This window comes from Punctularia strigosozonata (assembly GCF_000264995.1).
Source record: "Punctularia strigosozonata HHB-11173 SS5 unplaced genomic scaffold PUNSTscaffold_13, whole genome shotgun sequence".
Lineage (NCBI taxonomy): Eukaryota > Fungi > Basidiomycota > Agaricomycetes > Corticiales > Punctulariaceae > Punctularia > Punctularia strigosozonata.
Genome location: NW_006767445.1, coordinates 285,349 through 312,892, shown reverse-complemented (window position 1 = coordinate 312,892; position 27,544 = coordinate 285,349). Strand labels below are relative to the sequence as shown.

The 27,544-nt window shown below is 54.6% G+C and overlaps 7 protein-coding genes across 7 annotated transcripts; 6 read left to right on the top strand and 1 right to left on the bottom strand.

Moving 5' to 3' along the window:
• Positions 1-555: 555 nt before the first annotated feature.
• On the top strand, positions 556-2,830 carry PUNSTDRAFT_127854 (P-loop containing nucleoside triphosphate hydrolase protein). Its single transcript, XM_007387157.1, has 3 exons — positions 556-858; positions 928-1,210; positions 1,289-2,830. The coding sequence occupies exons 1-3, from the start codon at positions 561-563 to the stop codon at positions 2,613-2,615; spliced, it is 1,908 nt and encodes a 635-aa protein (XP_007387219.1). The 5' UTR covers positions 556-560; the 3' UTR covers positions 2,616-2,830.
• A 227-nt stretch (positions 2,831-3,057) lies between these two features.
• Positions 3,058-4,163, top strand: PUNSTDRAFT_74831 (Thioesterase/thiol ester dehydrase-isomerase; the record flags this gene model as incomplete). Its single annotated transcript, XM_007387156.1, has 4 exons — positions 3,058-3,627; positions 3,694-3,774; positions 3,831-3,931; positions 4,040-4,163. 4 exons carry the CDS (start codon positions 3,058-3,060, stop codon positions 4,161-4,163), a joined length of 876 nt encoding a protein of 291 aa, XP_007387218.1.
• Positions 4,164-10,959: 6,796 nt separating this feature from the next.
• PUNSTDRAFT_91663 (D-lactaldehyde dehydrogenase) lies at positions 10,960-12,600 on the bottom strand. Its single transcript, XM_007387155.1, has 9 exons — positions 12,387-12,600; positions 12,236-12,322; positions 12,118-12,179; positions 11,874-12,055; positions 11,742-11,812; positions 11,671-11,679; positions 11,404-11,608; positions 11,315-11,338; positions 10,960-11,250 (listed from the first exon to the last, which is right to left on the bottom strand). Exons 1-9 carry the CDS (start codon positions 12,591-12,593, stop codon positions 11,051-11,053), a joined length of 1,047 nt encoding a protein of 348 aa, XP_007387217.1. The 5' UTR covers positions 12,594-12,600; the 3' UTR covers positions 10,960-11,050.
• Positions 12,601-13,804: 1,204 nt separating this feature from the next.
• On the top strand, positions 13,805-15,570 carry PUNSTDRAFT_74571 (glycoside hydrolase family 13 protein; the record flags this gene model as incomplete). Its single annotated transcript, XM_007387154.1, has 9 exons — positions 13,805-13,967; positions 14,019-14,171; positions 14,224-14,301; positions 14,352-14,507; positions 14,555-14,671; positions 14,723-14,812; positions 14,866-15,063; positions 15,115-15,273; positions 15,356-15,570. The coding sequence occupies 9 exons, from the start codon at positions 13,805-13,807 to the stop codon at positions 15,568-15,570; spliced, it is 1,329 nt and encodes a 442-aa protein (XP_007387216.1).
• Positions 15,571-17,418: 1,848 nt separating this feature from the next.
• On the top strand, positions 17,419-18,783 carry PUNSTDRAFT_145854 (ribosomal protein L4; the record flags this gene model as incomplete). The annotated part of the gene is made up of 5 exons (XM_007387153.1): positions 17,419-17,454; positions 17,542-17,683; positions 17,712-17,974; positions 18,025-18,314; positions 18,367-18,783. The coding sequence occupies 5 exons, from the start codon at positions 17,419-17,421 to the stop codon at positions 18,497-18,499; spliced, it is 864 nt and encodes a 287-aa protein (XP_007387215.1). The 3' UTR covers positions 18,500-18,783.
• Positions 18,784-18,883: 100 nt separating this feature from the next.
• PUNSTDRAFT_107064 (Pkinase-domain-containing protein) lies at positions 18,884-20,622 on the top strand. Its single transcript, XM_007387152.1, has 10 exons — positions 18,884-19,017; positions 19,078-19,154; positions 19,216-19,485; positions 19,551-19,588; positions 19,645-19,690; positions 19,751-19,915; positions 19,975-20,078; positions 20,130-20,174; positions 20,234-20,382; positions 20,446-20,622. The coding sequence occupies exons 1-10, from the start codon at positions 18,918-18,920 to the stop codon at positions 20,505-20,507; spliced, it is 1,056 nt and encodes a 351-aa protein (XP_007387214.1). The 5' UTR covers positions 18,884-18,917; the 3' UTR covers positions 20,508-20,622.
• A 272-nt stretch (positions 20,623-20,894) lies between these two features.
• Positions 20,895-27,409, top strand: PUNSTDRAFT_91651 (Serine/threonine-protein kinase). Its single transcript, XM_007387151.1, has 23 exons — positions 20,895-21,214; positions 21,282-21,370; positions 21,437-21,584; positions 21,642-21,746; positions 21,816-22,092; positions 22,157-22,543; positions 22,601-22,915; positions 22,972-23,270; positions 23,318-23,944; positions 24,001-24,090; positions 24,144-24,180; positions 24,232-24,252; positions 24,306-24,493; positions 24,544-24,673; positions 24,725-24,847; positions 24,900-25,263; positions 25,327-25,502; positions 25,555-25,716; positions 25,770-26,016; positions 26,078-26,416; positions 26,474-26,565; positions 26,632-26,847; positions 26,899-27,409. Exons 1-23 carry the CDS (start codon positions 21,116-21,118, stop codon positions 27,177-27,179), a joined length of 4,812 nt encoding a protein of 1,603 aa, XP_007387213.1. The 5' UTR covers positions 20,895-21,115; the 3' UTR covers positions 27,180-27,409.
• The last annotated feature ends 135 nt before the right edge of the window (positions 27,410-27,544 follow it).

The window sequence follows — 27,544 nt, the reverse complement described above, 5'->3', positions numbered from 1 at the left end:
TTGTTGATTCGGGTCGATGCTCGACAGGAGAGGCGCTTATCGCCGTATCCGATGCTCGAACGCGTATCTTCGTGCGACGAAATTGTCGCGAGTCGCAACACGCGGAGCAGCTCTCGGTAGCCCAGGGAAAAACCGTCGTATGGTCCTCGTCCACCTCCGGTCATAGTCTCGCTATAGCTTCGACGCCTCGCTCTTAGGCTTGTCCAAGATCTGTCCTCGCCACCAGGGCGAACAACGCGGGGAAGAACGACTCATAGGCATATATTTGACTGCGCCCCGCAACTTCATCGCCTCGTCCTTGGGCCCTGGTGCACCGGAAAAGATGCGCCTCGTGTCGAGCCGGTCAGAGATCTCTTCCGTCCTGCCATGCAAGATCGAAGCTCGCTTAGGCCTCAGCTCGGTCCATATGACTCAAAGCGCCTTTTGAGTCAAGCGCCCAGCAGCTTTTTACGCCATTCGGCCCCGACGTTCCCTTTATCATCGTGTCAGGGTACGCGTATAAAAACCTCATTCACACCGCACGTAGAATTCAACACCCCCCACCCCCCCAGCCTTCTTTCATGTCATCCTTCTTCCAGGCGGTCCTCAGCAGCACGACCGCCGGTGACGGCTGCAATGCCACCGCCCAGGGCACGAACGCCACTTCCCCGTCGTCCCCCGCCGCGCCGCAGGACCTCTCGGGGCTCCTTGCCGCTCTGATTCCCTTTGCCATCTTTGCTAAGCTCCCGGATTGGATAAAGCTGGCCATCATCGGGTCGATCATCGAGACGTGCCGACGCGCCACGTCGTGGATATGGTCGTACATCACCCAGAACTTCAACCTGACGGCCCATTTCGACTCGACCGATAGATCCTATGGTGAGCCACCCTCCCCCCTCTACATAGCCCAAAAGCGTCGCTGCTGACCCCACTCGTTCTCCCTTGTAGATTGGGTGCTGTTCTGGCTGTCCCAACAATCCTCGTTCGGAAAAGCGCGTGACGTCGAGATCACGACGCGTTCTTGGGGGTCGCGTCCCAACGGGTACATGGTCCCCGGAGAGGAGCCTGAGTTCAGCGAAAACGGCGTCCCCGCCCGAGAGCTCGCATATGTTCCCTCTCCTCACGTCACGTACACCTTGTGGTTCAGGGGCCGTTATATGCAAGTGACCCGCACGCGCTCCGAAAATCAGAGCTATTGGTCGTCCGACGTGCAAGAAACGCTCTGCGTCAGGTACGCACCCCATCTTATCCTCGACGCGTGACTTGCCCGCTAATGTCATGTCGCCCTTTTTGTTTTATTTTATTCTAGCATCATGACCCGCGACCGGCGGATCATGAACGAGCTCCTCATCGAGGCCAAAAAGGCGTACAACGCCGAGCAGAACACGAACGTGAACATCTACGTCTCCGACAACTTCAACGAGTACTGGCGGCACGTCGCCGCGCGGCCCAAACGCTCCCTCTCCTCCATCGTCCTGGACCCGGGCATCGCCGAGCGCGTCATCGCCGACGCGCGCGACTTCCTCGCCTCTCGCGCGTGGTACGCGAAGCGCGGGATCCCGTTCCGCAGGGGCTACCTCCTCTACGGCGCGCCGGGCTCGGGCAAAACGTCGCTCATCCATTCGCTCGCGGGCGAGCTCGCCGTGGACGTGTACGTGATCTCGCTCAGCCAGTCCGGTATGGACGACAACAAGCTCGCGCGGCTCATCGCCGAGCTGCCCGAGAAGTGCATCGCGCTCATGGAGGACATCGACGCCGCCTTCCACCACGGGCTCAACCGCGACGCTTCGGGCTCCTCGTCCGCCGAAGACTCGGCTACCGACCCGGCGGGCAAGCCTGCAGACTCCGCGCGGACGCAGAGCGCGCCACCGGCGGCGGCGAATCCGCCCCCCGTGGGGAGCAGGATCACGCTCAGCGGCCTGTTGAACGCGCTCGACGGCGTCGGCGCGCAGGAGGGCCGGATACTGTTCGCGACGACGAACAAGTACGCGAGCCTCGACCCGGCGCTGTGCCGCCCGGGCCGGATGGATATGCACGTCGAGTTCAAGCTCGCGAGCCGGTACCAGGCCGCGGAGCTGTTCAAGTGTTTCTTCATGCCGGACGAGGAGGAGGAGGTTGAGGAGAAGGAGGGGGAGGAGGTGTCGCCTAGCCGGCGGAGCGAGAAGAGCGAGGACTCGGGGTACGAGAGCGTGCAGAAGCCCGTGGAGGAGAAGGCGATTTCCCCTGCTCCGTCGTCTGCCACTGGTTCCATTCGCGGTATTCCGCATGCGGGGAGCCAGCCGACGCTGTCGAAAGCTCAGGTCCAGGCACTCGCGACGCGGTTTTCGGAGGCGCTCCCGGAACGACAGTTCTCCATGGCGGCGCTGCAGGGGTACCTCATGATGTACAAGATTCATCCCGTGGAGGCTGTCGAGGAATTCGCGAAGTGGGTGGAGCAGGAGATGAAGCAACGGGAGGAGAAGGCGAGGAGGAAGGTCCCGAAGGTCGAGGTTAAGGACATTGTCGCTGACCCTACGATCAAGAAGGAATCTACCCCGACGCCCCCAGCCGAGGCTACAGCGACTGCGACCCCGGCGCCTTCTGCTGCTGCACTGTGCAGTGCATGCAGTGCGGCAACGACATCCTCCACAATGTAGATTGAACCTGCCGAGTCGACTTCAGAAAAGGCGGCTTCCACCTTCACCACAAACGGTCGCCTGTCAGATGAGCACCGACAAGGTCTCTCCAGATGTATCTCGACCTGCCGGTCAGAGCGCATATCACGGACACGACGAGTCGCTCGTAGTAGTAGCATAGGTAACACTCCCAATGTAGCCATATCGTTCACGAATATCACCATAATAAACACGAGAACTACTGGGTAATGCCAAAAATGCGACATGCATGTACTTGGCTCGCATTTACACGGTTGCTGAGGTGGCGTAGGCTGCGGCACGACATGCCACCGGCAATCACATGTGCCGACCGCCGAGCATCCCCGGTTGTAGGCTTGTAGCGCTCGTCAAACTCATCCATCGCAGTGACCTGTCCGTTCATCCGCATTTGCTTCAGGGCTCCTCGTAACTTATACTCAGCTGAATGTCTACTTCACGAATCCTCCGCCGTCTAGTCAACGCTCGACGACCTCCAACTTTCGCCCGATCCCAGTCGACTTCGTCTTCCCAGAACCCGCCACCACGTCGTGTATCAAGCCTTTGGTCAAGATTCTCTGCTGCAACATTTCTATCACTTACGGCATACGGAATTGGCTCCCTTTATCCGCCTTCTCTCGCCACCTTCATCTCGCCGAGGACGGCGCCACCGCCTCTTCATCCGGAGCATCCTGCCGCGATCGCGCACACCGTTTCTCTGGAGGAGTCGCTTCAATCACTGCCGCCGCTGAAGGCAATGCGTGAGGCGCCAGACGCCGATCAGTGGTATGAGACGCGGCCCTATTTGAACTTCCCCGAGGAGAGGCGGGTGAACAACCTAACGGCGGGCGCGCTGCGAGGCCCCGGAAAGCTTGCTACGCCTCCCTTGGTCAGGGCGCGGAAGGATGAGAGCGAGGCGGTGATATTTCTGCACGTGGGGAGAGGGCTGTGTGGACACGATGGGATAGTTCATGGCGGGTTGCTAGCTACGCTTTTGGACGAATCGCTGGGTCGGATCGTACGTCGCCTCCATTCCGACTCCACTCCGATCCAATAGTTTCGATTTCTGACCTACCAAACATAGGCAATTGTGAACGTACCGGAGAAGGTTGCTGTGACGGCTAGACTCACCGTAGATTACAAGGCACCGACGAAGGCCGATCAGGTGGGCAACCCTGCCACGGTTGTATAACGCAGTCTCATATTGGTACTCTCATCTAGTTCATCGTGATTAAAGCGTCCGTAGTGGAGAAAAAGGGTCGGAAGGTCGTAACCCGAGGTGTAATAGAAGATCTTGAAGGCACAACCCTCGTCGAGGCTAGGTGAGACCTTACCTCAACCTTATTTATCCTTCTTGTGCTGCGTCGTCGCTATCGATTCATTCGCTGCTCAATTGTGCTTCTATGCTCATTCTTTCCCCATTGTTTCAGTGGCATCTTTATCCAACCGCGTTACGCGAAGCTCCTCAATCCCGCGCTTCTCAAGCAAGCTATGGGAGAACCCGACCAGCAGTCAAGGCTCGCGCCGCAACGTACAACTGGAAATGGCGCCTGATGTACGTCGTGATAACCCCCCCTCCCCCCCGAGGAACATCCTTCGGGCTAACTGGAGTGCTTCTCGCCGAATGCGCCTGCTTGATGTCCGCGGAACCTTGTCGTATGCCAGAGGGCACCACATACTATCTGCAATCCATCCGGATCTCGACGGTCCTCCAGATACGCGCCACCCTCAAGTTCAGAACAACGGGACGGCCCTATGGGGCTATTGCGGGGCGTTTGTGATGTCATAGAATTTGCTATCCGCACTGTGTTAATACTTAGACAGATGAGTCAGAGGCCGCGTCTACGTAACCCGACGATCAGATATCGACGTCTGCTCGTCACCATCTATGATTGCCCTCGTTGATCGCCTATTATAACGCTGGCTGCTTTTTTGGGACCTTGCTCAGGTAGCGATGGCTCTTCATCACGTTCGTCTTCCCCGCACGCCGCCACTTTCTGACAGGCGTTCGTCTTCCCCACACGCCGCCACTTTCTGACAGGCAGGTTGCATCCGAATCACATTGCTTGAGCTTGACTTGAGATGAACCGACGCTTCCGTTGAACATCAGTCTCCGGTGTCTTGCGCCCGAACGCTCTGGTTACACGTGTGAGTTCGATGAACCCATGAGAATCGGACACTCGAACTTGTCCTGCTCTTCTGGTCTGCCAAACCAATTTGATGTGGGTCCAGGTCACTGCTTGGGTCGTCAAAGGTCGACCGCTCAACATGAGGTCCAGGTACTGCGGGGTCGACGGTCGACAGCCGATCGAGAGTTGTTGGCACTGAGAAAATTTGTCGCTCCGGGCCGTCTCATGAGAATGGGTGTCAGGGGGATCCTGCGCTGTGAGTATTGGTCGAACGTTCCGACGTAATTGCTACGGACCATGTCGCCGTGCGATTCTCGCCGTAGTTGTTATGCCTCGCCAGGACATCGATGCACGTCAGCAGGGTTCCCAGGTTTCACTTGCGCAGTTTTCCAAGGCTACTTTCCTTGAATAACTTCTCCCATGATGCCATTTGGTCGCCTCAGCCCAATGGCCATCTCGGCAAGAAGCGTGTCTTCATTATGTCCAGCACAGAATCGAGATCATGAAGTGGGCAGCGGCGGCCCACGGTAATGAATATTGACAGAAAGCCGACTTCTCAAACTTCACCTACGATCTTAAGTACGATGTACTCGGAAAAGGTATTTTATCGACCATATAACAGTGAGGTAGGTGTATATACCCTGAAGGAGCGATGTGGGCCGGTTGAACCATCGTTACGCAAACGGTGCGCGGCACAAACGAGGGAGACGGATATGAGTAATGAACGCAGCTGCGAAAGCTCCTGATTCAGGGGGAATAGTGCGACCTTCCCTCATCCTTCCATCTCCTGGCTCAGACAGATTCGTGTGTGTGTGTCGTCAACTGCGCTCCATGTTCGAAGCACGAATGGATACGTACTGAATATGTCGAAGCTCTTGGTATCGGGGCAAGCATTCGAAGCATATTCGCGGGATCAACGGGCCCGGGACAAGCATGCGCCCTCCACGTTCTTGTTGTACGTGGTGGAACGTAGGCAGATAGATCGGGGATTAGCCTACATTGTCGATGTAGTTGAAGGTGCGACATGGCACCAGGGATGAGGTTTCAATGAAGAGGTCTAGCTCCATCGCGTAGCAGCCCCAACCGCGGCGGAGCCCTTCGGCGTTTGCGGCGACCACGAATCCCGGTATGTATCACCCAAAGCGATACATTGCGCGACAGATAATTTTAACCAAAGAACAGGAGGACAGAGCGGCGATGCTCCCCTGACATGCCGTAGGTGTAGAGCAGGAGGGATGGATGTACGATCTGTATCCAAGTCAGCCGGGTTAGATGAGCAGGCGATAAGGGGTGGCAAAGCGAGGCCCGCCCGGTGATCAGCAAATGGAAGACGAGGAGGAACCAACAAGAGGGAAACCCTCCATAGAATGCACCAATGGGAACGAGTACAGAGAATAGCCAATCGGAAGTGGATACGGAACATCCCCGTCAGTCCCAAGCGGCGTGTATGCAACGGCGATGCTTTGAGCACAGGCACTTGATAGGCCACTGGTAAGGACTGCCCCCGTGGTTTGTCGTGTAAGCGAGAGCCATCTCGAACTGACACACGTGTCCTTCGCCTACGGAAGTAGTCAGTACATCCTTGGAGGGATCATCAATGCGCAGGCATAGACTGTACTGGCCGAGAGACGAGAACAAGCGTGATAAGGTTTCCAGCTTGTAACCATTACATACGCGAGGGTCGTGTTATAAAAACACCATACACGTCGGATTACGGTTTCCGATGGTCGTGAGTAGGTTACTGGCGCAGATTAGCTTTCGTGAACGCTAAGGTGCCGTTACTCACGACTGAACGTGATCGAAATAGATCAGTTACCAGCGGTGAAGCGCGCACTAAGTATTAGAAAGAAGGAAGACGCCGATTTTCCGATCTCAACCACCTACCAGCAAGAGCGTGACCTATAAAACACCGTAGTCACTTCGGTGAGGACAAAACGCATCCATCCCAAAAACATAGGCCCGTATAAACCCACAGGAACAGTCGAGTCCGATCCGGAGATCCCGGAAATTCCGAAGGGAAGTGCCAGACTCGCCGCGTGGAAGCCAAAATCATCAGATTGACTGCACGACGCTTGAGTTGATCTCGATGGTAGAGTGATCTAAGGTCACATATTGACTACTATGTTTTCAATTCCAACGGCCGTGTGGAACATCAATTATAAGGTGTCAACGCAGATGACATCTGCGCAACAGTTCAAGTTTCTGTGTCATTGGGCTGATCGCACAAGCACGGGACTCATTATGAACACTTACAATACGTGTTTAGGATAGTTCATTTCACTGACGAAGAACGCGAACCTAGAGTGGAAGTACAATGAAATGAGGATGGGCTGGCGCTGGTAGATAAACAGTCTTGCTTCGTTGGTTCAAACACAATGTCCGCTCGCGAGTTCGCAAGTAAGGGAAATCCGCCATAATAACTAGTGTCTCCGAGAACAACACGTGTACGCCTAGATGGACATATGATGAGATGCCGGATGAGCGGGGCATACAACCAAAGGAAGGAGCCCACAGGTAAGCTTGGCGTCGCATTCCATCGTAGGGAGCTGGCTCGTCAAACCCATCTGTCGAATGTTCGTTCTCCCAGGGCCGCCGTAGTAGGATGAACGGATGTCCAGAACGCGGCCATTCCTCCCGCCGAAGGTGTTCATAATCATACTATTGAGACGCTTACTAGTCGCGTCCTCAAGTCGCGTCCCATGCGCGGAGTATTTGGTGCTCGCGAGAGAGTTGACAGGACTTCCCGCCTGAATCAGACACAATCTCAATCGGAAGTTGTCGGAGCGGATCAGGAGCGGCACTACTCATCCTTCTGTGCGTTCTATGAGACGGGGAATCCACAGATTCCCAGCCTAAATGGCATTCCTTTCGCTTCTCCTCAACGGATCGTGCGGTCGAGGGAGACCCTATTAGGCGTCGCGCTAAATGTGTGGCTAATAGGCCCGACGCCGAAAGCATGGGCGAAGTCCTGTCGTGATCAGTAAGCTTCTTCCGCATCGACTTAAGGAGCGGTCGGTGACAACACCTTCGTCCCTCGTCCCTATCCCTTGCCATCATACACTCTTGATATAACTGCGGGATATGCCAGGAAACGGTTCGAAGGCAAGCATTTGGCGTTGGACGCGCCCTCGACTGGACATCGCTACGTTGCTTGCGAGTGCGAAACGAACGCTGATCTACTGAGCTCACAGAGCAGCAGCAAAGCTCTGATGATAAGCATGAAACAACTTTCGGAACGTTCGACGTCTATTGCAATATCATCTATGCCATTGCTTATGCGAGTAGGGGATCACCACATAACCGTATCGATCGAGCTGAAAGAGTTGAGCTCACCATCCCCTGATAGAATAGTGCTGGGCCTCGTCGCCGCAGGTTCAACATCAGGATGCCATTACAGCGAGCGAAGGATTATGGTGCAACCCTTTTTGTTGCTCAAACGACCAAGCCGATTATAATGGCTTCAGGCACGCAAACCAATGCTCCATGACCTATTCAGAAAAGTGAGCACACAAGGTTCACGATTGTTTCGGCGGTGTTGCAGACAGCATTCTCACCTCTGCTCCATAGGAGCGAGCGTTCCTGTCGACGACCGTCTATTGTCATGTACGCGTATCGAGCCTTGACTGAGCAGCATTGGATGGAGACGAGCATTTGCGGTCGGAGACGGTTTGATGCTTGCCACCATCACCAACTCGTGCGCGGCGGAACTTCTGGACCGTTGTACTGCAGGTAGCCGACCGAGTTGTGGTGGCCGCAAGGATCGAACCGCCTTCGATCGTGTTCTCGTCATTTCGTGGACTTGATTACCTACCTATCCATCTTCGTTTTGCCACATCACGAGGCCATCTAAAATCGCGAAATGGAAGCAGATGATTGTGTTCCGGTATCTCCGGGAATATCGACACGATACTTAAAGCGTCCATGTGTAATGGCCGGCGCAGTACTGGACAAGATCCGACTTAACGGTAGGTAGGTACAGGAGTGACAAGTGGTCGCACGACCGGTGGATGCGACATCCAATCACGCTCGAGAGTATACACTGCCACAGCTTGATGCAGAACGGAGAATGGTTCAACATTCCGGGAACACCAGCAGCACCCTGCAACAATATCGCCACACATCTTCTGGCTGCTCATGATTTGGATATATATATATCTCACGATGGCAGTAAGTATGCACTGGTGAGTAACTTGCTCCGCATCTTGTATGTAAAACTGACATACTATGACCACGCAGCCAATCGGAACCATACTCGGCCTCGGCTGAGGGCGGGAAGTTCACGACTGCATCACACATACGAGCTGGTTATTTATGTCCTGTGACTCTACGACAAGTCGTCGGTGAAACAGCACCGGGCCCAATACCCAGTTAGTAGACAGTTCGTGCACATCCTAAGCTTGATCATCGAGTTCGCCGCTTTTACTCGCTGGATCCCGATACTGTTCTTATCGATTGTGTGTAGGGATTCCGGGTGCTCCACCCCATCGATCCTATGTATTCGGTTCTGCGACTGCGCCAGAGGCGCCACAACACGGGTGCGCGACTTTCCGGCGTGTCACGGCACTGCTACGCGTACCTGGCGTTCTGGCATCTGGCATCGAGACGCATTCAGATCAGACGCATTGGGTTTTGTATCCAGCTGCCGACGGCGAGCGCCACACTGGAACTTCTCCTCGTGATCGCTCTGCTAATGGTCAATCTACAAACCACAATCTAGAGCGCACATCAATGAAGGCTTGCGGAACCGCAACGGGTCGTCAGGTATCATTTCGCATCGTCAGGCCGTTTATGAAAGTGAGACACGACGGTTTTCTCGTGTAGCACTTCTTTGCTGAGTCTTTGACCAGGTGAGACCATCTAGCGGATTTGTCCACTAGAGGGCTCAGCCGCTAAATTCAGACCTGCGGAAGTCTCAAAGTACATCCATCAAACTCAGGTCTGGTGACGGCCGATACAGTGACCATCGATTTCCAGCAAATCCATCCGGGACAGTTCTCTTGGCCGCCGCCGATCTATCACTACACTGACCACTGGAGCGCTCGGTTATCTTGCCCAGGCCTGTGCCATCAATGCGGCGTTGTCATGCTCAGACTCGTCGCCGGTACGCAGAACCTGATTTTTTCTCGCTCTTTCGGAACACCTTGCGAATCCGTCTAGTCTCGGCTTCTTCGACGTATTTGTTCCCATGACATTGTGCACCTCAGTGGGTCTTCGCACTCGTCACGCCGGCTTTCGCAATAGAATCGAAGGCCTCTATCCGGAATTGACAACAAGCGCAACATGATGTATGTAGGCTCCTCGGGGCCCTCGGCTGCCGAGAAGCAAATAATGATTGGCATGCACAGTAGCACGGCTCCTCGACATATAAATACTGCAGTGCGTCCCCCCATCTTTCGTCCCCACTCTTCACTGTCCTGACGCCGGAAGTCGATAGGCTACCCAGCGCCCGCACTGCGAGCCGTCTCTACTCATGCCTGTGCAAGGGCATGTACTATTGTACTGCCTGCGTCTGCTGAGTTGTGGCGGCCGCAAGGATCGGCGCTGGAGATGTCCTAGGACCTTCGTGCAGACGGATTCCCGGCTTCCGGCGGCGCAGATATACTCATGTCGTTGTATGTCGTTGCATTCTCGACGATCCACTTGAATCGTTACTCAGTGAGTTCGGCGTACTGCTAGTCTACATGACGTTCTGCATTATTATGAGAGCATAGCGGTAATCCCGAGGTAGGCGGTAGATATGCTGCTGTACGGTAACCGATATTCGTAAGCTTCTAAGCACACGTATGTAACGTAACGTCGCTGAACTGAATCAGACTGGATACGTACAAAGCAGTGAAAGATAGCCTCAGCAAAGTCTTCCATACGAGCGCAACACCTGCGCACCACGGTTTTTTCTGATTATGGTCAGATGTGAGGTTAAAGCGCAATGAGCTTCGCGCTCTTGTCCCAATGCGGCGCTCTTCTGCAAGATTTAGTTCCGTGCCTCCGCGACCGAATCTCCTGACATATGATGTCATGCCATGCGCGGCACTAGCTCATCAGAACTCCGATAATCAGCCTGGCTTGCATGCCACTACGCCACAAATGCTGGTCCAGGCACTGATAGTGTAGTTCCACCCTCGAGATGATTGCCGAGGGATTACTCAGACCTCCGACAGCCTGCAATAATGCTCAAGGCGAGTCGGCGCCCAGAGCAGCTCTAGCTCAATCGCCAACGAGCTCCAAAACGAGTGACTTCTCGCCGCAGCGATAAGGTATATGAACATGCGGATTGCATTTCAGGCGCTACTTCCGCTCGAGCGGATGGAAAAGTCACCAGCCTCTGGCTTTGAAATCCTCGAGCGTGTCTTTCGTCGCGGTCTCGATACTACGGTACTCCAGCCCCAAGATACGGTTCGCCTTAGACACGTCGTACTTGATGAGGTGAACGACGTCCAGGCCCTTGCCTGCCCCTGGTTTGCCCTTTGGGAGCTTGTCGTAAATCGGCGGTGTGATCGAGTTAGCAGCGTCAACTGCGAAGATATGGAAGAGCGGTCAGTGCCGATCACATGGCGTCGTTAAAAAAATAGAAGGTACCCCAATCTTGCCACTTGAAGTGACCTGGTCGTGCAACACGTTGCGTTAGCCACTCAAGGGACGAGGTGCATATGCAGCGCAGTACGAACCTCCGGAAACGATGATTCGTTCCCCACCAGCCGCTTCCTTTTCGATCGCGAGCCTATGCGCTTCGGCCAGATCACGGACATCAATCCAGCAGCTACCCGAGGTGGCGAGAGTATTCTCGTCCTTCGTGCCTTTGACGACCGTGTCATACCAGTCCAGCATCGACGTGTTTAGCGAGGAAGGAGAGGATACGTCATGAATGACAGGCTGTGAAAGAAATAGGTCAGATCCGCGCGATAACTGCTGATCCGTCGCGGCACGATACGTACTCCAAAGACCTGGCGCGCCCTGAATCAGTCCCGAGCATGAGGCCACAGTGATTTGCCTGCGAGATACTCACATACGGTGGGTTGAGAACCACGAGGTCCCAGCCTACGGATGATTTGTTCTTGTTGTACAAATCCCAGGCGGCTACGCTCGGAGTTCCGGTTGGCATCACGCAATTGGGCATTTACGGACGAGGATGACAAACCTTTCTCTGCCAGGGTCTTCGACGCACGGTACTTTTGCATAGCAGCGGCATCCCGGCCTTTCTCCTCCACTTCCTTAGCAGCCTGTTCGTTCCAGTCCTTCTCGCTGTACGTAATAGGATTGGGATCTTGATGCAGGACAGCCGCGCAAGAGGACGTAACGACGATTCTCTTGACATCTTTGCTGTATGAATTTGTAGAGTATTATGTCAACGATGTCGGCGTGGCGTAGCGCAGAGGCCGTACCCGTGCTTCAGGACGCTCTCGATAACGGAGGTAGTGCCTTTGACGGCAGGGATGATGAAGTCCTTGATTAATGCGAGGATCGTGAGTAGAGGAATGGCGTGTCCAATTGCCTGCTTACTTCTGGATCCTCGAAATGAGTGTTGAACGGTGACGCAGTGTGCTCGACGGCGTCTACACCCTGGACAGCGGTGTCGAACGCGCCTTCCTGGGGACGAAATGCCGATCACGCTGGAATGCGTAGTAGGAGAGCCGTGACCGGCAGGACGCACCTTGGTGATATCGTCCACGATCACAAACTCGTACTTATCCGCGTACTTATCTTCGAAGAGCGTCTTCAGATACTCCGCCTTGGCTTCAGATCGGACGGTCCCGCGGACGAAGTAACCATGTTCGAGCAGATTTCGGACCACCCAAACGGCGATATAGCCGTTGGCGCCAGTGACTAGTACTTTGCTTCCGGGCTGGACGGCAGGCATATCGAGGTTCACTTGAGAGACGATTAGGATCTATCTCTCCTCGAGAACCAGTGCTGATAAAGCGACAGCACAAACAAACCTCACTCTATGGTTCTATGGCGTGCCATGCCGGCGGCTCATATTACACACTGTACGGAATCACAACCGGATCCTTGCCATTGTTCGCAAGCTCAAGGTCAGGGGAAAAGGGCGCGCGTTCCAACATACCCCTGGGAGGATATTAGTCGATATGTACTGTGAGACAGCCATTGGACGGTGGCGAACCAAGCAACCCATACCGAGGAACATTCTCATTTCCGGAGTGGGACGAGCGCGACATTGAGGAGAATTCTGTACCCAGGTTCATATTCTCAGTCAATGGCGCCGGGCTTCTTTGGAGTAAAAAGAGCAAGAAGCAAGCGGAAGAGGCCGACCCGCTACCGGTCCTTCGTCATCCACTCGACGTCCCCAGGGTGGGTACCAAGTGAATAAGGGATGAGTGGACAGAGTGGTGCGAGTGGAGGTTGGGCGCGGCGGACGGTGTTGGTCGCATGGGATGCGGCGAACTCTCGCTTTTGGTATAGTCGCTCAAAGCTGCGCAACCTGAGACCAGTGATGGCAGGAGGACTCAGACCAGCGGAGATGCACACACGCTCCCGTACCCCATCATGTCTCCGCCCTTCTCCTCGTCCTGAGGCTCTGACGCGCACCTGCTGGCACGAAGAGAACGATACCAATGAATATCGAACTTGAACCTTGCCTTGTATTCCGCTTCAGGAGGTTCACAAGGCCATCTGATGGTTTCGCGCGAAGAACGAGGAATGTTTGATATGGCATATGCTCTATTCGACAACTTGCATTCTGTACTGGACCAGCATGTTCGCCCATAGGCCGCAAAGCAGAGAACAAGGCGGTCATGAATCGAGACTGCCGGTAACTGCTGCCCGCGAGGTGGCTGTTGTTGCCAACAATAGGACGGCGATCATGATGAACATGAGGGTGGTGACTACCCGAGAGGGTTTGCGGTTACAACACACCTTTCCCTTCTTCCCTCTCGACGATCCCCTTCAAGATTCAATATTCAGCCATGGTACGCTCAATGCTTCCGACTTTGTCGCTCCTTGCCATCGCCACGACACGCAATGCCGTCTCCGCCGTACCACTCGAATCCCGCACACCATCCGGCAAACGTACGTGGCTCTGCTTACGTGTAGAAGGAAATCAACAAGTTCATGGACCTCGCAATAGCAATCATCGTTCAACTTTTCCAATGGAACTGGGATAGTATAGCCCAAGAATGCACGCAATACCTCGGCCCCGCAGGGTACGAGTGGGTTCAAATTTCCCCGCCATCCGAACATGTTACTGGCGACTCTTGGTGGACGGACTATCAAGGTGCGCGTGCCTACTGATCTTCGGCGTGTGCATGCAGTAACGCTGTCCCAGTGGTATCTTACACCCTCACCTCGAAGCGTGGTAACCGTGACCAATTTGCCAACATGGTTTCGACGTGCAAATCTGCTGGCGTCAACATCATCGCTGATGTGATCTGGAACCACATGGCCGGTACTGATAGCGGAAGTGGCGTCGCAGGCAATAGTACGTTGACGTCTCATCCGACGCGCGAAACAAGCTCACCCCCTCACCTCAGCCTTTACTCATTACGACTACCCGGGAACCTACTCCGGCTTCGACTTTCACTACTGCGGCACCACCGGTGACGCGATCCGTACGTTCTTCAACGCGCTTGTCATCGCAGCAGCCTAAATGTCAGCACAGTGGACTGGGGCAACAAAACTCAGCTTCAGACGTGTCAACTCGAGAATCTCGCTGACCTCAACACTGAGACGGAGTACGTGCGCTCTCGACTGGCCCAGTACGGCAACGATCTCTTGTCGCTCGGAGTCGCCGGCTTCAGACTCGACGCCGCTAAACGTGAGCTCGATGACCTCGGGCCAAACGGGTAGCTAACGACAGTACAGATGTCAATATCGACTCGCTCTCGAACATCGTATCGCGCCTCTCGAGCAAGCCTTACATCACCCAGGAAGCCCTCGGTAGCGGCCAACCCATCCCTCCCGAGAGCTACAACACTCTTGGTATGTGCCTTGTCGAACAAGGTCACCACTTTTGTTGAATGTGTTTCATAGGCGACGTCACCGTATCCGACTACTACGGTGATCTTCAGAAGGCCTTCACGTCGACCAACCTCGCTTCCCTTAACGGCATTGAGAAGAAGTGTTCGTTGCATCTTGGCTCCTCTGTATGCCCGACGCTCACGAGCAAATCGTAGTCGCTGTTGCGTCCAGCGGCGCTTCTGTCACTGTTGCTACCCACGATTCGGAGCATGGCTCGGGATCCTTGACGTACCAGAGCGCCAACAACTCCTACACCCTGGCTCACGTCTTCATGCTCGCGTACCCCTACGGCACACCCACAATCTTATCCAGCTACACCTTCGACAACACTGACGCCGGAGGACCCAACGGCAGTACGTCCGCGTGTCATCCTGCGGGGAATAAGTATTGATGATCCTCGACAGACTACGGAACCTGCTACGGCTCCGGAGGTGTCAACGGCTGGCTCTGCCAGCACCGCTGGACGCCCATCGCCGGCATGGCCGCCTTCCGCAACACCGTGGGCAGCGCGGCGGTGTCGAATTGGCAGCAAGGTTCCACCAACCAAATCGCATTTGGCCGAGGTTCGTAGCGTTTCCTGTTGATCCGCGGAGGTCCAGAGGGACAACAGAAATAACTGATACGGCGCACATCCGATTTTCTCAGGTTCTGCTGGCTTCGTAGCGATCAACAACGAGAGCGGCGCATGGTCGAAGACGTTCACGACCAGCCTGCCGGACGGAACATACTGCAACGTCATTGACGGCGCGATCTCGAGCGGTGCCTGCAGCGCTTCCACGTTCACCGTCGCCGGCGGCAAGTTTACCGCCACCGTGCGTGGCTATTGGGCCATCGCCCTGCACACCGGCGCGAAGCTCTAACGAGCTGGCGAGTGTGCTTATGGGATCGCCCGTTTCTTCTCTTCTCTTGCCCTGGGGGTATGACGGTCACCGTCGTTGCCATCGTCATCATTGGACAATATAGGGAATTCCAAACTATTTACGGTCGTTCCTTTATTTGGCCCATGGACTTTCTTACTATACAATGACTAATCAGACATTCTTTTTTTCTGCGATGCATTCACTGTATCCCAACATAGCGGATACCCGTGGTGGTGTGTGATACGCGGATGATTGAGCTCTCTGGATGACAGGAGCTTCTCAGTAGAATTGTGGTGTAACAATCACGCACTGAGTTGAATATGCGAACCACTGAAGCCTGAAGTTCCAAACCTATGGTTTCTACTTTCCCCGGAGTTGCATGATTGTGGTTCAGTCCGATTGTCGGGCAGCGCAGAGGAGTGATCATCAACGGAGAAATAGCTTCTGCACCCAGACACCTGTCAAAAGGCACTCGAAGGGTTGGTGATAACGTTGAGTCTAAGAACTTGCTGAGAACGTGCACAGTGAGACGGCTATGACCAACGAGTCGGGACCGAGAAATCACCATTGCCAATCACCGATCGGGCAGAATTGTCTGTCAGAAGTCAGGACAACAAGCTCGAAATACGATGTACGTACTACGTACGTACATCTTTGCCTCAGCGTGACAAGGTCTGCATTCCTCTAGATATCCTTCGTGGAGAACCTGATGAGTGGAAGTCCGGTTTTTGCTCATGCGTGCACACACGGTTAGCATCCAATTCAATAGAATCGTTTCCGCGTGCTCGGATCGGAGTTCAGGGCTGCGGACGCTGGCCCAAATCCCGGTCCGAGGACATTGTTCGCGGCAGTTTGGCGTTGCGGCGTGGATGCCAGGCCCGAGCTGTGGCGGCGCATTCAGTCTCCCTTGTCTCATTCCTTCGCTCGTTTTCCCTTGGAGCCCCGCAGTTGGCATGCGCAGCGGTGGGCTCGCCGCACAATATGCGACGGCCGACATTCTCGCAACGACGTGGCGGGCCTTGAAGATTCGGGCTTCGACCTTAGAGGGGCCCTGGAGCGAGGCGAGAACTTGATGCGCTGGTGAGACAGATGATCCTCTATGCCTGAAAGAGGTATGCGAAGCTGGCGAGAAGTAAGGAAGCCGCGAGGGTTAGATCACATTGGCAGAGCCGCGCTCCATTGGCGTTGATCGTACAGGAGGTAATTCACGCAAACCCGCATCCGACAACACATTGAAGAGCAGGAGGTATATGGTCTGAGGGCAGATTAAGTTCAATCCCTGATCATGGAGTGGCGATACTTGGCATAGCATATCGTCCAGACTCCGAATGCAATTGTTCAGAAGGGTGTGCAAGGTTGAGCGAGGCCCTGTCCCAAGAGCAGCCGAAGAGCCAGATAAGGGCTTAGCTAGCAGAGTGTGGCCTAGATCAAGCTGCTTCACAAGATTCACCATACTCTGCATAATCAAGATCGATATCCTGTCAACAACTGCGAGCAATGAGCTTAACAAAGGAGGTTCGCTTTGATTCGGCAGGGGGGAAACTCCGACAACTCCGACCAAATTGGGAATCTGTTCGTCTTGACTCTTGAATCCCACGCTCTACCACGCCGCCATCTCCTCCACTCCCTTCCCGTCCGGCCTCAAGATCAAGAAATGGTGAGCTGAATACTCCCGGTGGAGCCCTCGACGTCCTCGGAATGCTCTACTGCGTTATTCGTCTCAAAATCATGAAGAAATGAGATGGATGGTAAGGTGTCGAGTCGGATGACCTTTTCCGCTCATGTGCTGATCGGACTTGTAGACGTAGCCAGCGGTTGTTTTTTTAAACAACTTTATGCTGAGCCTCTATGGCAATGACGCTTCTGCTGGGTCTGCTCACTTCGGTGGGTAGGCGTTAGAGCTCCGAGGACGGCGACGGCGACGGTCATTCAATTGACGTCCTCGTTGCTAACACTCGTCTCAATGACCAGCCGCCCAAAGCCAAAGCCGGATCGGGAAAGAAGCCCGCCCCCGCTCCCGGTGGTGCCAGCAAGTCGACCAAGCAGGTCAAGAACCCGCTTTTCGAGTCGCGCCCCAAGAACTTCGGCATCGGCACGTCTTCGCTCTTCCGATGTTGGATTGTATCTAATCCATTCTGCAGGGCAGGACATCCAGCACAAGACTGACCTGACCCGCTTCGTGAAGTGGCCCGAATACGTCCGCCTCCAGCGCCAGAAGGTCATCCTCCACCAGCGCCTGAAGGTCCCCCCTTCCATCGCGCAGTTCTCGCACACTCTCGACAAGAACACCGCTACTCAGCTCTTCAAGCTGCTCAACAAGTACCGCCCGGAGACCAAGCAGGAGAAGAAGGCGCGCCTCGATGCCGCTGCTAAGGACGCCGCCGAGGGCAAGGAGCCGACCAAGGTATGACGTTCAACATGCGGCTTTCGGCCTTTTGCTCATGACTCGCGCAGGACAAGAAGCCGTTATTCGTCAAGTACGGCCTCAACCACACCGTCGCTCTCATTGAGGCCAAGAAGGCCAACCTCGTCGTCATCGCGCACGACGTTGACCCTATCGAGCTCGTTGTCTTCCTACCCGCCCTGTGCCGCAAGATGGGTGTCCCGTACGTCATCGTCAAGGGCAAGGCCCGTCTTGGCACAGTGGTCCACAAGAAGACCGCCGCTGTTCTCACCCTCCAAGACGTCAAGTCCGAGGACCAGAAGGAGCTGAGCACGCTGGTCAGCGCTGCGAAGGCCAACTTGTAAGTCATTCACTATCCCACAATCACGTCAGATATCAATTGCATCCTTCAGCACCGACAAGTACGAGGAACAGCGCCGTGTCTGGGGCGGAGGTCTCCGCGGCAACAAGTCGACGCAGAAGCTTCGCAAGCGCGCTAAGGCTGCTGGCCAGAACATCGCCGCTGCCAGCCTTGGCAAGCTCTAAAAATGCGGACGCCATCTCGGTATTCGTCGAGCGCCCTAGGAGCATGTCGGTACAGGTTCAATGTCCTCCAGGATGTTCTGTGGTAGAGGTGTATGCAACATATGCTTATGGTCGTACCCCATGTTCTGCGACATTACGCTGTCCGCCGCGAGGAGTTAACAGTGCTGGACGGTTGAATATATTTGTTCGAATAGTGTGGCGATATGGGCATTATTCGGGCTTCGCATGCATGCACCAGCGTTTACGTAAATGTTTCATGAGTAACTTAGGAGTGGATTGGTCACCAGGCTATCCTTATCGTGCACGTTCTCGGTGCTGTTGTGCACGATGTGATGGATGGCGATCATGAGATGCGCAGCGGTCGTCGTCCTCTTGACCACCGACGTCGCCCGTCTCGTTGGCGTGGCCTGTCTGGGAGATGCAAGCGCAGGCGATGGACTCCGACCGCGAGGTCCTGCATGTCTCGAAGGTCTATGCGAACGTGAACGCGTCGATGGGACCGACGTGGTACGAGTATGGTAGGGAACGGCGTCCTATGCGATATTGTCTCCAAAGTTGATCTGTATGTGACGTCTTAGAGAATGTGCAAGTTCTGTGGGGATCTACAGAGCGGTATGAACTGATACGGAAAGTAGGGCAAGGGAAATATTCAGAGGTTTAAGCGGAAATCTTCGCACTGTGAATGAGCGGGTTCTGATATCGGTATCGTCGTATAGGTGTTTCTCGGTCTAGACACGTCCAGCGACGAGAAGTGTATCATCAAGGTTCTCAAGCCAGTGAAGAAGAGGAAGATAAAGCGCGAGATCAAGGTGCTGCAGAACCTCAGCGGCGGGCCGAGCATCGTGCAGTTGCTGGACGTCGTGCGAGACCCGACGTCGAGGATCCCGAGTTTGGTAACGGAGTATGTGGACGCGGTGGACCACAAGGTGCTTTATCCCAGGTTGACGGATATGGATGTGCGGTTCTACATGTTCGAGCTATTGAAGGTATGGTTTTTCTCCACGTACCAGCGCGTGCTGTATGTAACTATGCTGAGAGTTTCTGCGCATAGGCACTCGAATTCTGTCATTCCAAGGGCATCATGCATCGGTAAGATCAAGCTACACTTCCCTCAATGACAAGGAGCCCGCTAATATTGGGTACAGTGACGTGAAGCCTCAGAACATCGTGATTGACCATGCCAAGCGTAAAGTCCGAGCCGTTTCATCGCATTCCTGGCATCTACATTAATTCGTATGGACCTGGGCATAGCTGCGTTTGATCGACTGGGGTCTCGCGGAGTTCTATCACCCTGGAGTGCGCCTGACGTGCCGGGTCGCCACGCGTAACTGGAAGAGCCCGGAGCTCCTCGTCGATTACGGGTACTACGACTACAGCCTCGACGTCTGGTGCTTTGGATGCGTCCTGGCAGGCATCGTGAGATCGTCGCAGATGCTAGTAATGCATTTTCACTAACCGACCCGGTGTTGGAATAGGTGTTCAGGAAGAACGTGTTCTTCCACGGACATGATAATTACGACCAGCTGGTTAAGATCGCCAAGGTTCTCGGAACGGATGACTTGTATGCGTTCTTGGACAAGTACGCATGCGACCGACTTTCCGCTCCCGTATTTGCTCATCGGGGTATCAGGTACAATATCGCGCTGGATCCTCACTTTGACGATATTCTCGAGAGGTCAGCATACATATTCCCTTTTCCGTACTGGTTCGCTCGACTGAACGTGGAACTCAAAGATGGCCGCGTAAGCCTTGGAGTCGCTTCGTGACACAGGACAACAGGAAATGCGTGTCAAACGAGCTGGTCGATTTCCTGGACAAGATCCTGCGATACGACCCCGCAGAACGCCTTACCGCGGGCGAGGCGCTTTGTCACCGATACTTTGGTCAGCACGGTTACTTGTGAATGGCGCTTCGGCAGCCGCTGATATCTGCCTAAATGGTTTTAGATCCTGTACGCAACCGGCGCCTTGATGATGATACGGAGGAATCTGGTCTCTCTTCTGCGTAGTGGTTTGTTGTTCCTTGATATACCTGTCGATATACCTAGAGGCTCCCTCAGGGGAGCCCGTCTTGCTGTGTGTAATGCTTTTCTGCGTATACCACTGTACCGATGACTGTTGTCGCCAGTTTGACTTTGCAATTGGCTCCCGGTGATTGAAGGGACCAAAGCTAAAGCTTGAATGTCAGTTCTAGATGGTCTTTTGATACTGTGAGAGCAACGTTCATGGAGAACTTGTTCAGTTCCTCTATGAATATGCAAAGATGACAATGTCCAGAAGCAAAGGCGACGAACGCCGAATAAGTCACAACGACCATGATAGCACGTGACTCGGCTATCAAACCTCGCGATAAAGAAGGCCAGGTAAAGCGCCTCGCGCCCTTTGGGGACAGCACGAGTCAAGGGTGTCGCGGTGACCTTTGACCTCAACCTCGTTGCACAAATCTTCATATCCATCTTGCTGGCATTCATGGAGGCTTGAACTGCTGAGGTCCCTCGGGTCCTCCCCTGTTCACGCCATTCTGCTCGACCGACCGACCGCGCAGGTTCTATCACCACAGTTCCTCGCAATTACCCCGCACCATTTGCCGACATATAACTCTTTCTGAGGACATGATATGGCGACCAACGCAGAGCTGCAGGAGCAAGAAATCGAAGTGCTCAAGTCGATCTTTACAGAAAACTTCATCGAGTGTCCACCACCCACCGTGTGGAAGGTGTGTGTTTGCCGGATCTTCGTGGGGAGGACGTGCTATTAATGCTAACGCACGTTTGTGCCGATAGGGTGCTACCAGCGTCAAAGAATTTATCATCCGAATCAATCATCCCGATCCGAAGCACCAGCGGAAGGTCAATTGCCAACTCCACGTTCGGTGCGTCTGCTTTCCACAATCGTCTACTTGGCGTGACTCTCATTTCTCACTATTTGTGCTGCTTAGACTACCTAAAACATACCCCCACAATGCATCACCCCAGTTTACCATACAACAGCCCCAGGGCCTTAGCTCTACCCAAGTTACCAAGCTCACCCACGTAATCAATACCGCCGTTCAGAAAAGCCGCGGTTCGGAGGCGGTCATCTTCGACGTACGTTGCTGAGCATGCTGTATCCTGTACCCTGATCTTCATATTCTCGGTCACCAGATATGTAATCTCGTAGAAGATTGGATCGTAAATAATGCCACGCCCATGCCCGATGCCCCTGACCTGGCTACTCAGATGAACAAGAGGGCGTCCGACGAGCAACGAGTATGTTCTAGCGAGTTCTGCTACAGCCCACGTGCGATCGAGTCATGCTGAACGAGTCACGCTTGACAGGCGAAGCGCGAGCGCGAGCAGGCCGAAGCCGAACGGGAGCTGGAGCGGAAAGCGATGAATGCGCTAGCGGTCAACGCCGAGCTGGAGGCGGAAAAGGCGGAGCGTCAGAAGCAGCAATCCCAACAAGAGCGTACCATGGCTCGCAGCAGGGCGTTCTCGGACGCAACCGCGGTGCCTTCAGAACCGGCGAGCGACACCCCTACCTTGGTCTTCGACGAGTACGTCGCCGTAGACGGCGTGAAGTTCAACTCAGTCAGACTCTTCCATCCACGCCAAGGTACGTCGCAGAGCTTCCGCGCCCCGAAATGTGCACGGAGACCCAGCCCTGAATATCTGAGTAGAAGGCCTCGGTACCACCTATTTCGCCGAACCGGTTTGCGACGAGGCTACCGCCAATGTCCTGCTCGAGGTGCATATTGTCAATTTCGAGTCCTCGTACTACAGCACGTCGCCCGGGCGAAAGAAGCTCCGGAATCTCGTCGATGAGATCAAGCGGCTCATCCGGTTCGAGCATCCGCATGTGCAACGCGTATATGCCTGTAAGCTTACGATGCCGAATGCTGCTATGGCTTCGAGACTCGCGGTTCTGAGCGAGAAGCGGCCCAATATGAGCTTGTTGGACGTTCTGGGAGACAACGACACCCTGAAAGAAGAGAAAGCAACCATGTACCTCAAGCAGATATTGAAAGGGTTACGCGCACTCCACGAAGCGGAACTGTTGCATCGCGGTAGGATATGGTTTTGATCGAACGTCATGATAAACGGGCTTACTCGTATGATGTTAGGCGTCAGCCTTGAATGTGTCTTCCTTGGTCAGCACGAACGTGCGACCGGTACACGCATCGTCAAACTCGGCAGAGCCGGGTGGCCGGTGCGCATCACGGACTTGCATCGCTCCAATCCGATCTCAGACGGTGTTCCGTTGCCTGCCGAGGAGTTGCCGCTTCCCGAAGGCTGGCTCTCCCAAGAACTCGTGGAGTCTCCACTAGAACATAAGAAGATCACGGACGTGTACTACACCGGCGTCCTGCTTCTGCAGATGCTCATGGGTCGAGAGGTCGTCACCAAGTACCCGACACCCTATGTTGCGCTCCAGTATTGTGCGTATTGACGACTTACCTTGCTTTGCTCTTGCCTGAACCTCGTATCATCCCAGCGGACATTTCTCAGCCGCTTCAGCGATTCATTACGAAAACGCTTGGAATGCCCTCCTACAGCAGAGCTCCGTGCGACACCCTTCTGTCTGAACTCGTTGAAGTCGGTATCCAGCGCTCCCTATCACCAGTCGTAACGACCTCGACTCCAACGGCCACGCCCCCGATGGCAATAGCTGGCGCCGGCCCGCGTACTCCTCAGCCTGCCATGTTTTCTGGGTCCCCGGTGCATGATTACTTCCCTGCCGCCGTGCAGCGTTATAGTCGGTACAAGAACGACTTCGAGGAGCTCGAAATCATCGTAGGTTTGAGTGCTTTTTGTGCGCGCATATCCTGATCTCTCTCCAGGGAAAGGGTGGTTTCGGGTCTGTTGTGAAGGTCCGGCATAGGGTCGATAACAAGATCTACGCAGTGAAGAAGATCAAGCTCCGGCCCGGACAGAGTACAGGCAAAATCAACCGGGAGGTCGAGGCCTTGAGCCAGCTCACGCACCCATACATCGTCCGCTACTATAACTCGTGGGTGGGCGAGCCCGAGCCGGAGCGATTTCCAAACCCGAACTCGGATGAGGAGTCCTACGGCGACGACACCACGGCGGACGGGATCACCTCCGTCCAGGCGTCCCGGTCGAACTCGAACCAGACCCCCTCCACTTTCGACAGCAGCGGGAGCGACTTCTTGAAGCCCAACCTCGACGATCTCACGTCGCGGACTGCGTCCGGGAGCAACTACACATTCCCCACGATACTATTCGCTCGGTCAAGCTCAGGCGGGAATAGTGCGAACGGATCTTCGGACGAGGAAGATGATGATGAGCCAGGCGAGGACGAGCTCAACCTTGGTATCGACGATGACTTGCTTGCGCCGAACGGCCCTGGAAACTCCTGGGCCCTGGCGCATCGTCGGCCTCAGCCCGAACCACCCCGGATGATGTTTATACATATGGAGTTCATCGAGCGGCAAACACTTCGCGAGGTCAGTGACGTGATTCGTTGTCTTGACTTTGTCGTTCATCGCGAATCCTTCGACAGCGTATCGAAGAAGGGCTCGACGAGAAGGAGTGCTGGAGGCTTTTCAACCAAATTGTAGAAGCACTCGTGCACATGTACAGCCATGGAATCGTGAGTCACCCGATGCGTATCATCATAGACATCGATATTCATCATCTTCGCAGGCTCATCGTGACATTAAGTGTGCCAACATTTTTATTGGTGTGTAACTTATCACACTGGTGGCTGTACCTGTGCTCACTATACGCTAAGATGCAAAGGGGGACTGCAAAGGTGTGTAGTTGTGAAGTCCTGCACAGAGCAGTCGCTGAGCATATCTCCGGCAGTCGGTGACTTCGGACTTGCGACAATGAGTTCGGTCGCTGCTGGTCCGTCGGGTTTGTCGGCCAAGGCAGCCGTTACGCAGAACGAGATGACACTCGAGGTTGGAACACGACTATACATCGCGCCCGAGGTGCTCTGCCCTTCAGGTGGTCGTCGAGATTGGACCAAGGTAGATATGTACAGCCTAGGGGTGCGTCAAGATTGAAGAACCAGAACATTGATTCTAACATGTTATCGCAGATCGTGTTTTTCGAGATGAACCACCCGTTCTCGACGCAAACCGAACGTGTCAAGGTGATCGAGAGCATAAGAAAGCCAGAGATAGAATTTCCGGACACCTGGGATGGCAAGAGGACCAGACAACATGATAGTCAGTCTTTTGTTGCTGTCAGAAGGTGAACGACCCTAACACTATCGGTAGTCATCAAGTGGCTATTGCAGCATAAGCCTTCTGACCGGCCGTCAGCTGTTGAGCTGACTCAAAGCTCACTGTATCCATCTTTCTTGGGAGATGAGCAAGTGAAGACTGCAATGAAGAAAATAGGTATGGAGTCTAAATTTCACGTCGCTCTAAAACCGACCTCACCCCGCTGCAGTCACCCCGGACTCGCCTCATCTCCAGGTCCTTCTGGCCGCGTTGTTCGACATGCCTGCGAAGCGTGCGCGGGGATACTTGTACGACTCCGACGTAGAGTTGCCTGAGCAGACGACGCTGGACGGGGTGGTCGAGGAGCGGCTCATCGACATCTTCAAACTCCACGGTGCCATACACGGAGAGCCCGCGCTGCTTCTGCCGCGCATGAACACCGAAGATGAATCGAAGCGCGCCGTTTTCTTAGACAAGCAAGGCGAAGCTGTATATTTACCCGATGATATGATCGTACCCTTCGCTCGATTGGCCGCGAGGGCAGGACACAAGCGAATTAAACGATATCATATCGGCGATGTGTTCAAGCCGGAGTAGGTTTTCACTTCGCCACACAGTTCCTATACATTATCTGATAACATGATTGTATGGTTCAGCACGCTGCCAGTCCATCCGAAGACTTCGAAAGCTGCCGTGTTCGATATAATCACACCGGATACAGTTCTTGGCCCTGCCGTCGCCATTGCGGAGGCAATCACGGTGGTCTACGAAACTCTTGAGAGCTTCCCGGGTCTTGCCACGAGTTACGATATCCACATATCGCACTCAATGAGTGAGTTCCAGGCTTGAACTTCCCCTTCACGCATTTACCATCTATACATCAGTCATCGATGCCACCCTGAACCGTGTACCCGCCAATCTGAGGGAATCAGTGGTTGAAATCCTCATGCAGCTGCGCTCCACCGCTCCACAGAAGCGCGCGTTGCTTCTGAAAAAGGGTTTGCCCCGAAGTACCGCCGATGAACTAGAGGTCATGTCCGAAGCAGGTCGGCAACCTCCGAGTGCTTGCTCTACTATGCGATCTAACGCGCCTTGCCAGACACGGACGTGGACTCCGTATTGGCCAAGCTTGGACGCATCTCGCCCACACTGACCAAGCTGATCACTCCCATGGCCGAGGATATTCGCTCCGTTTTATCCTATGTTGCGCTAGCCGGCGTGCCCGTGAACATATACTTCCGTCCCTTGATGCTTAGCGATCACCATAGGAAGACCTTCAGGAACGGCGTCTGCTTCGAGGTCATCAAACGCAACAAACGCACAGACGTCCTCGCCATCGGTGGACGGTCAGTTCAAACATCGTTCATCGCCTCGCACTCACCCGCTGATACGGCATACATATTTCAGATACGACACCCTCATATCCACCTTCACTCCGCCGAACCCGGACGCGCCGGCCACGTACGCATGCGCGGTCGAGATCTCGTTCGAGAAGATCACGGCCGCGCTGGCGATCTACCAGAACGCGACCGTGAAGAACCTGATCAGGGATCAGCGCTCCTTCGGGTTCTGGTCCCCGCGCCGGTGCGACGTGTACGTCGTGAGCTTCACGCCCGGGCATATGCAGGACAGGCTGGAGGTCGCGGCTTTGCTGTGGAGGCATAACATTAGCGCCGACGTCATGTACGAGTCCGGGGTCGCGGACGCGGAGAATCATGTAGCGCAGTGTTTGGAGGAGGGCATCTTGTGAGCATCACTTCGTTTCTTTCTTGCGCGTGAGATGTTGGCTCATATCTATTCCAGGTTCATCGTTTATCCTCGGGCTCGGATGGCCAATAAGCGAGACGTCCCGGCGTTCAAGGTGAAGAGTGTACTCAAGGGCACCGAGTATGACCGTGCGTCTTCACTTGCAAAGCTGGCCGTCAAACGTTTATTTGACGATGGTACTTACTCCGTTATAGTCTCGAAGCACGAACTCGTGGAATGGCTTCAAGAGCAAATCGCGGAACAGAAGCGCATCGACGCGACGACGTCCGGGGTGATGAAGAACTTCGATGCGCCAGCAAGTGGGGTCGCCAGCAAGGAGCCTACCGCCTCCAAGCCGGACGTGCAGCTGCTGCTCCCTATGGAGGTCAAGAAGCAGCGCAAGACGACGAAACATATGTTCACTGAGCGAGGTTCGTCTGCTTCTTTACTCCGCGTATGCCTGAGCTCACGAGAGTCCTTAGCTTTCGACGTCGCTACGGAAGTCAAGACCTCTATACAGAACGGCATCACGACTCTCGCCGTCGACGTGCCGAGCTCCGTGTTTGACATCATGACCCGCAACGCGGCCTGGCTTACGGACGAGGACGTCTGGCGATCCTTGCTGGCCGCTTTCCCGATACCTCAGCCTGGCTACGCCCAACAGGTTCGCCAGGCGGCGCTGAACCGCAAGGCGGACGGTCAGCGATATCTGCTGCTGGTATCGGTCAGAGACGAGCGAGTCGGGTTGCTGACTCTAGGATGATGCTACGATTTGCTACGACTCGAACCGAACGGACGAGATGCAGGCACGTTTTCACGATCAAGGGACTGTTCTACAACGGCACAAGTATATTCTACTGCTACACACACAGACTATTTATTTCAGTCATATCAGCCATATCATGTCGATACCCGTGTCGCCTTCACGCCGACGAGAATGTACGCATACAAACAGGGGCTTTTCGTTCACAATCCCAATGTTATTCTCAGATTCGTAAATGACGGCGACTTGTTTAACCTGATCTGCCACCCTATCACCCTTAACACTATCGTATTCATTGTCTCGCATGGAAGCCCGGGCGCTTGTAGAGCGCACTCAGGAGATGCCGCGGAGGCTCCCATGGGGAG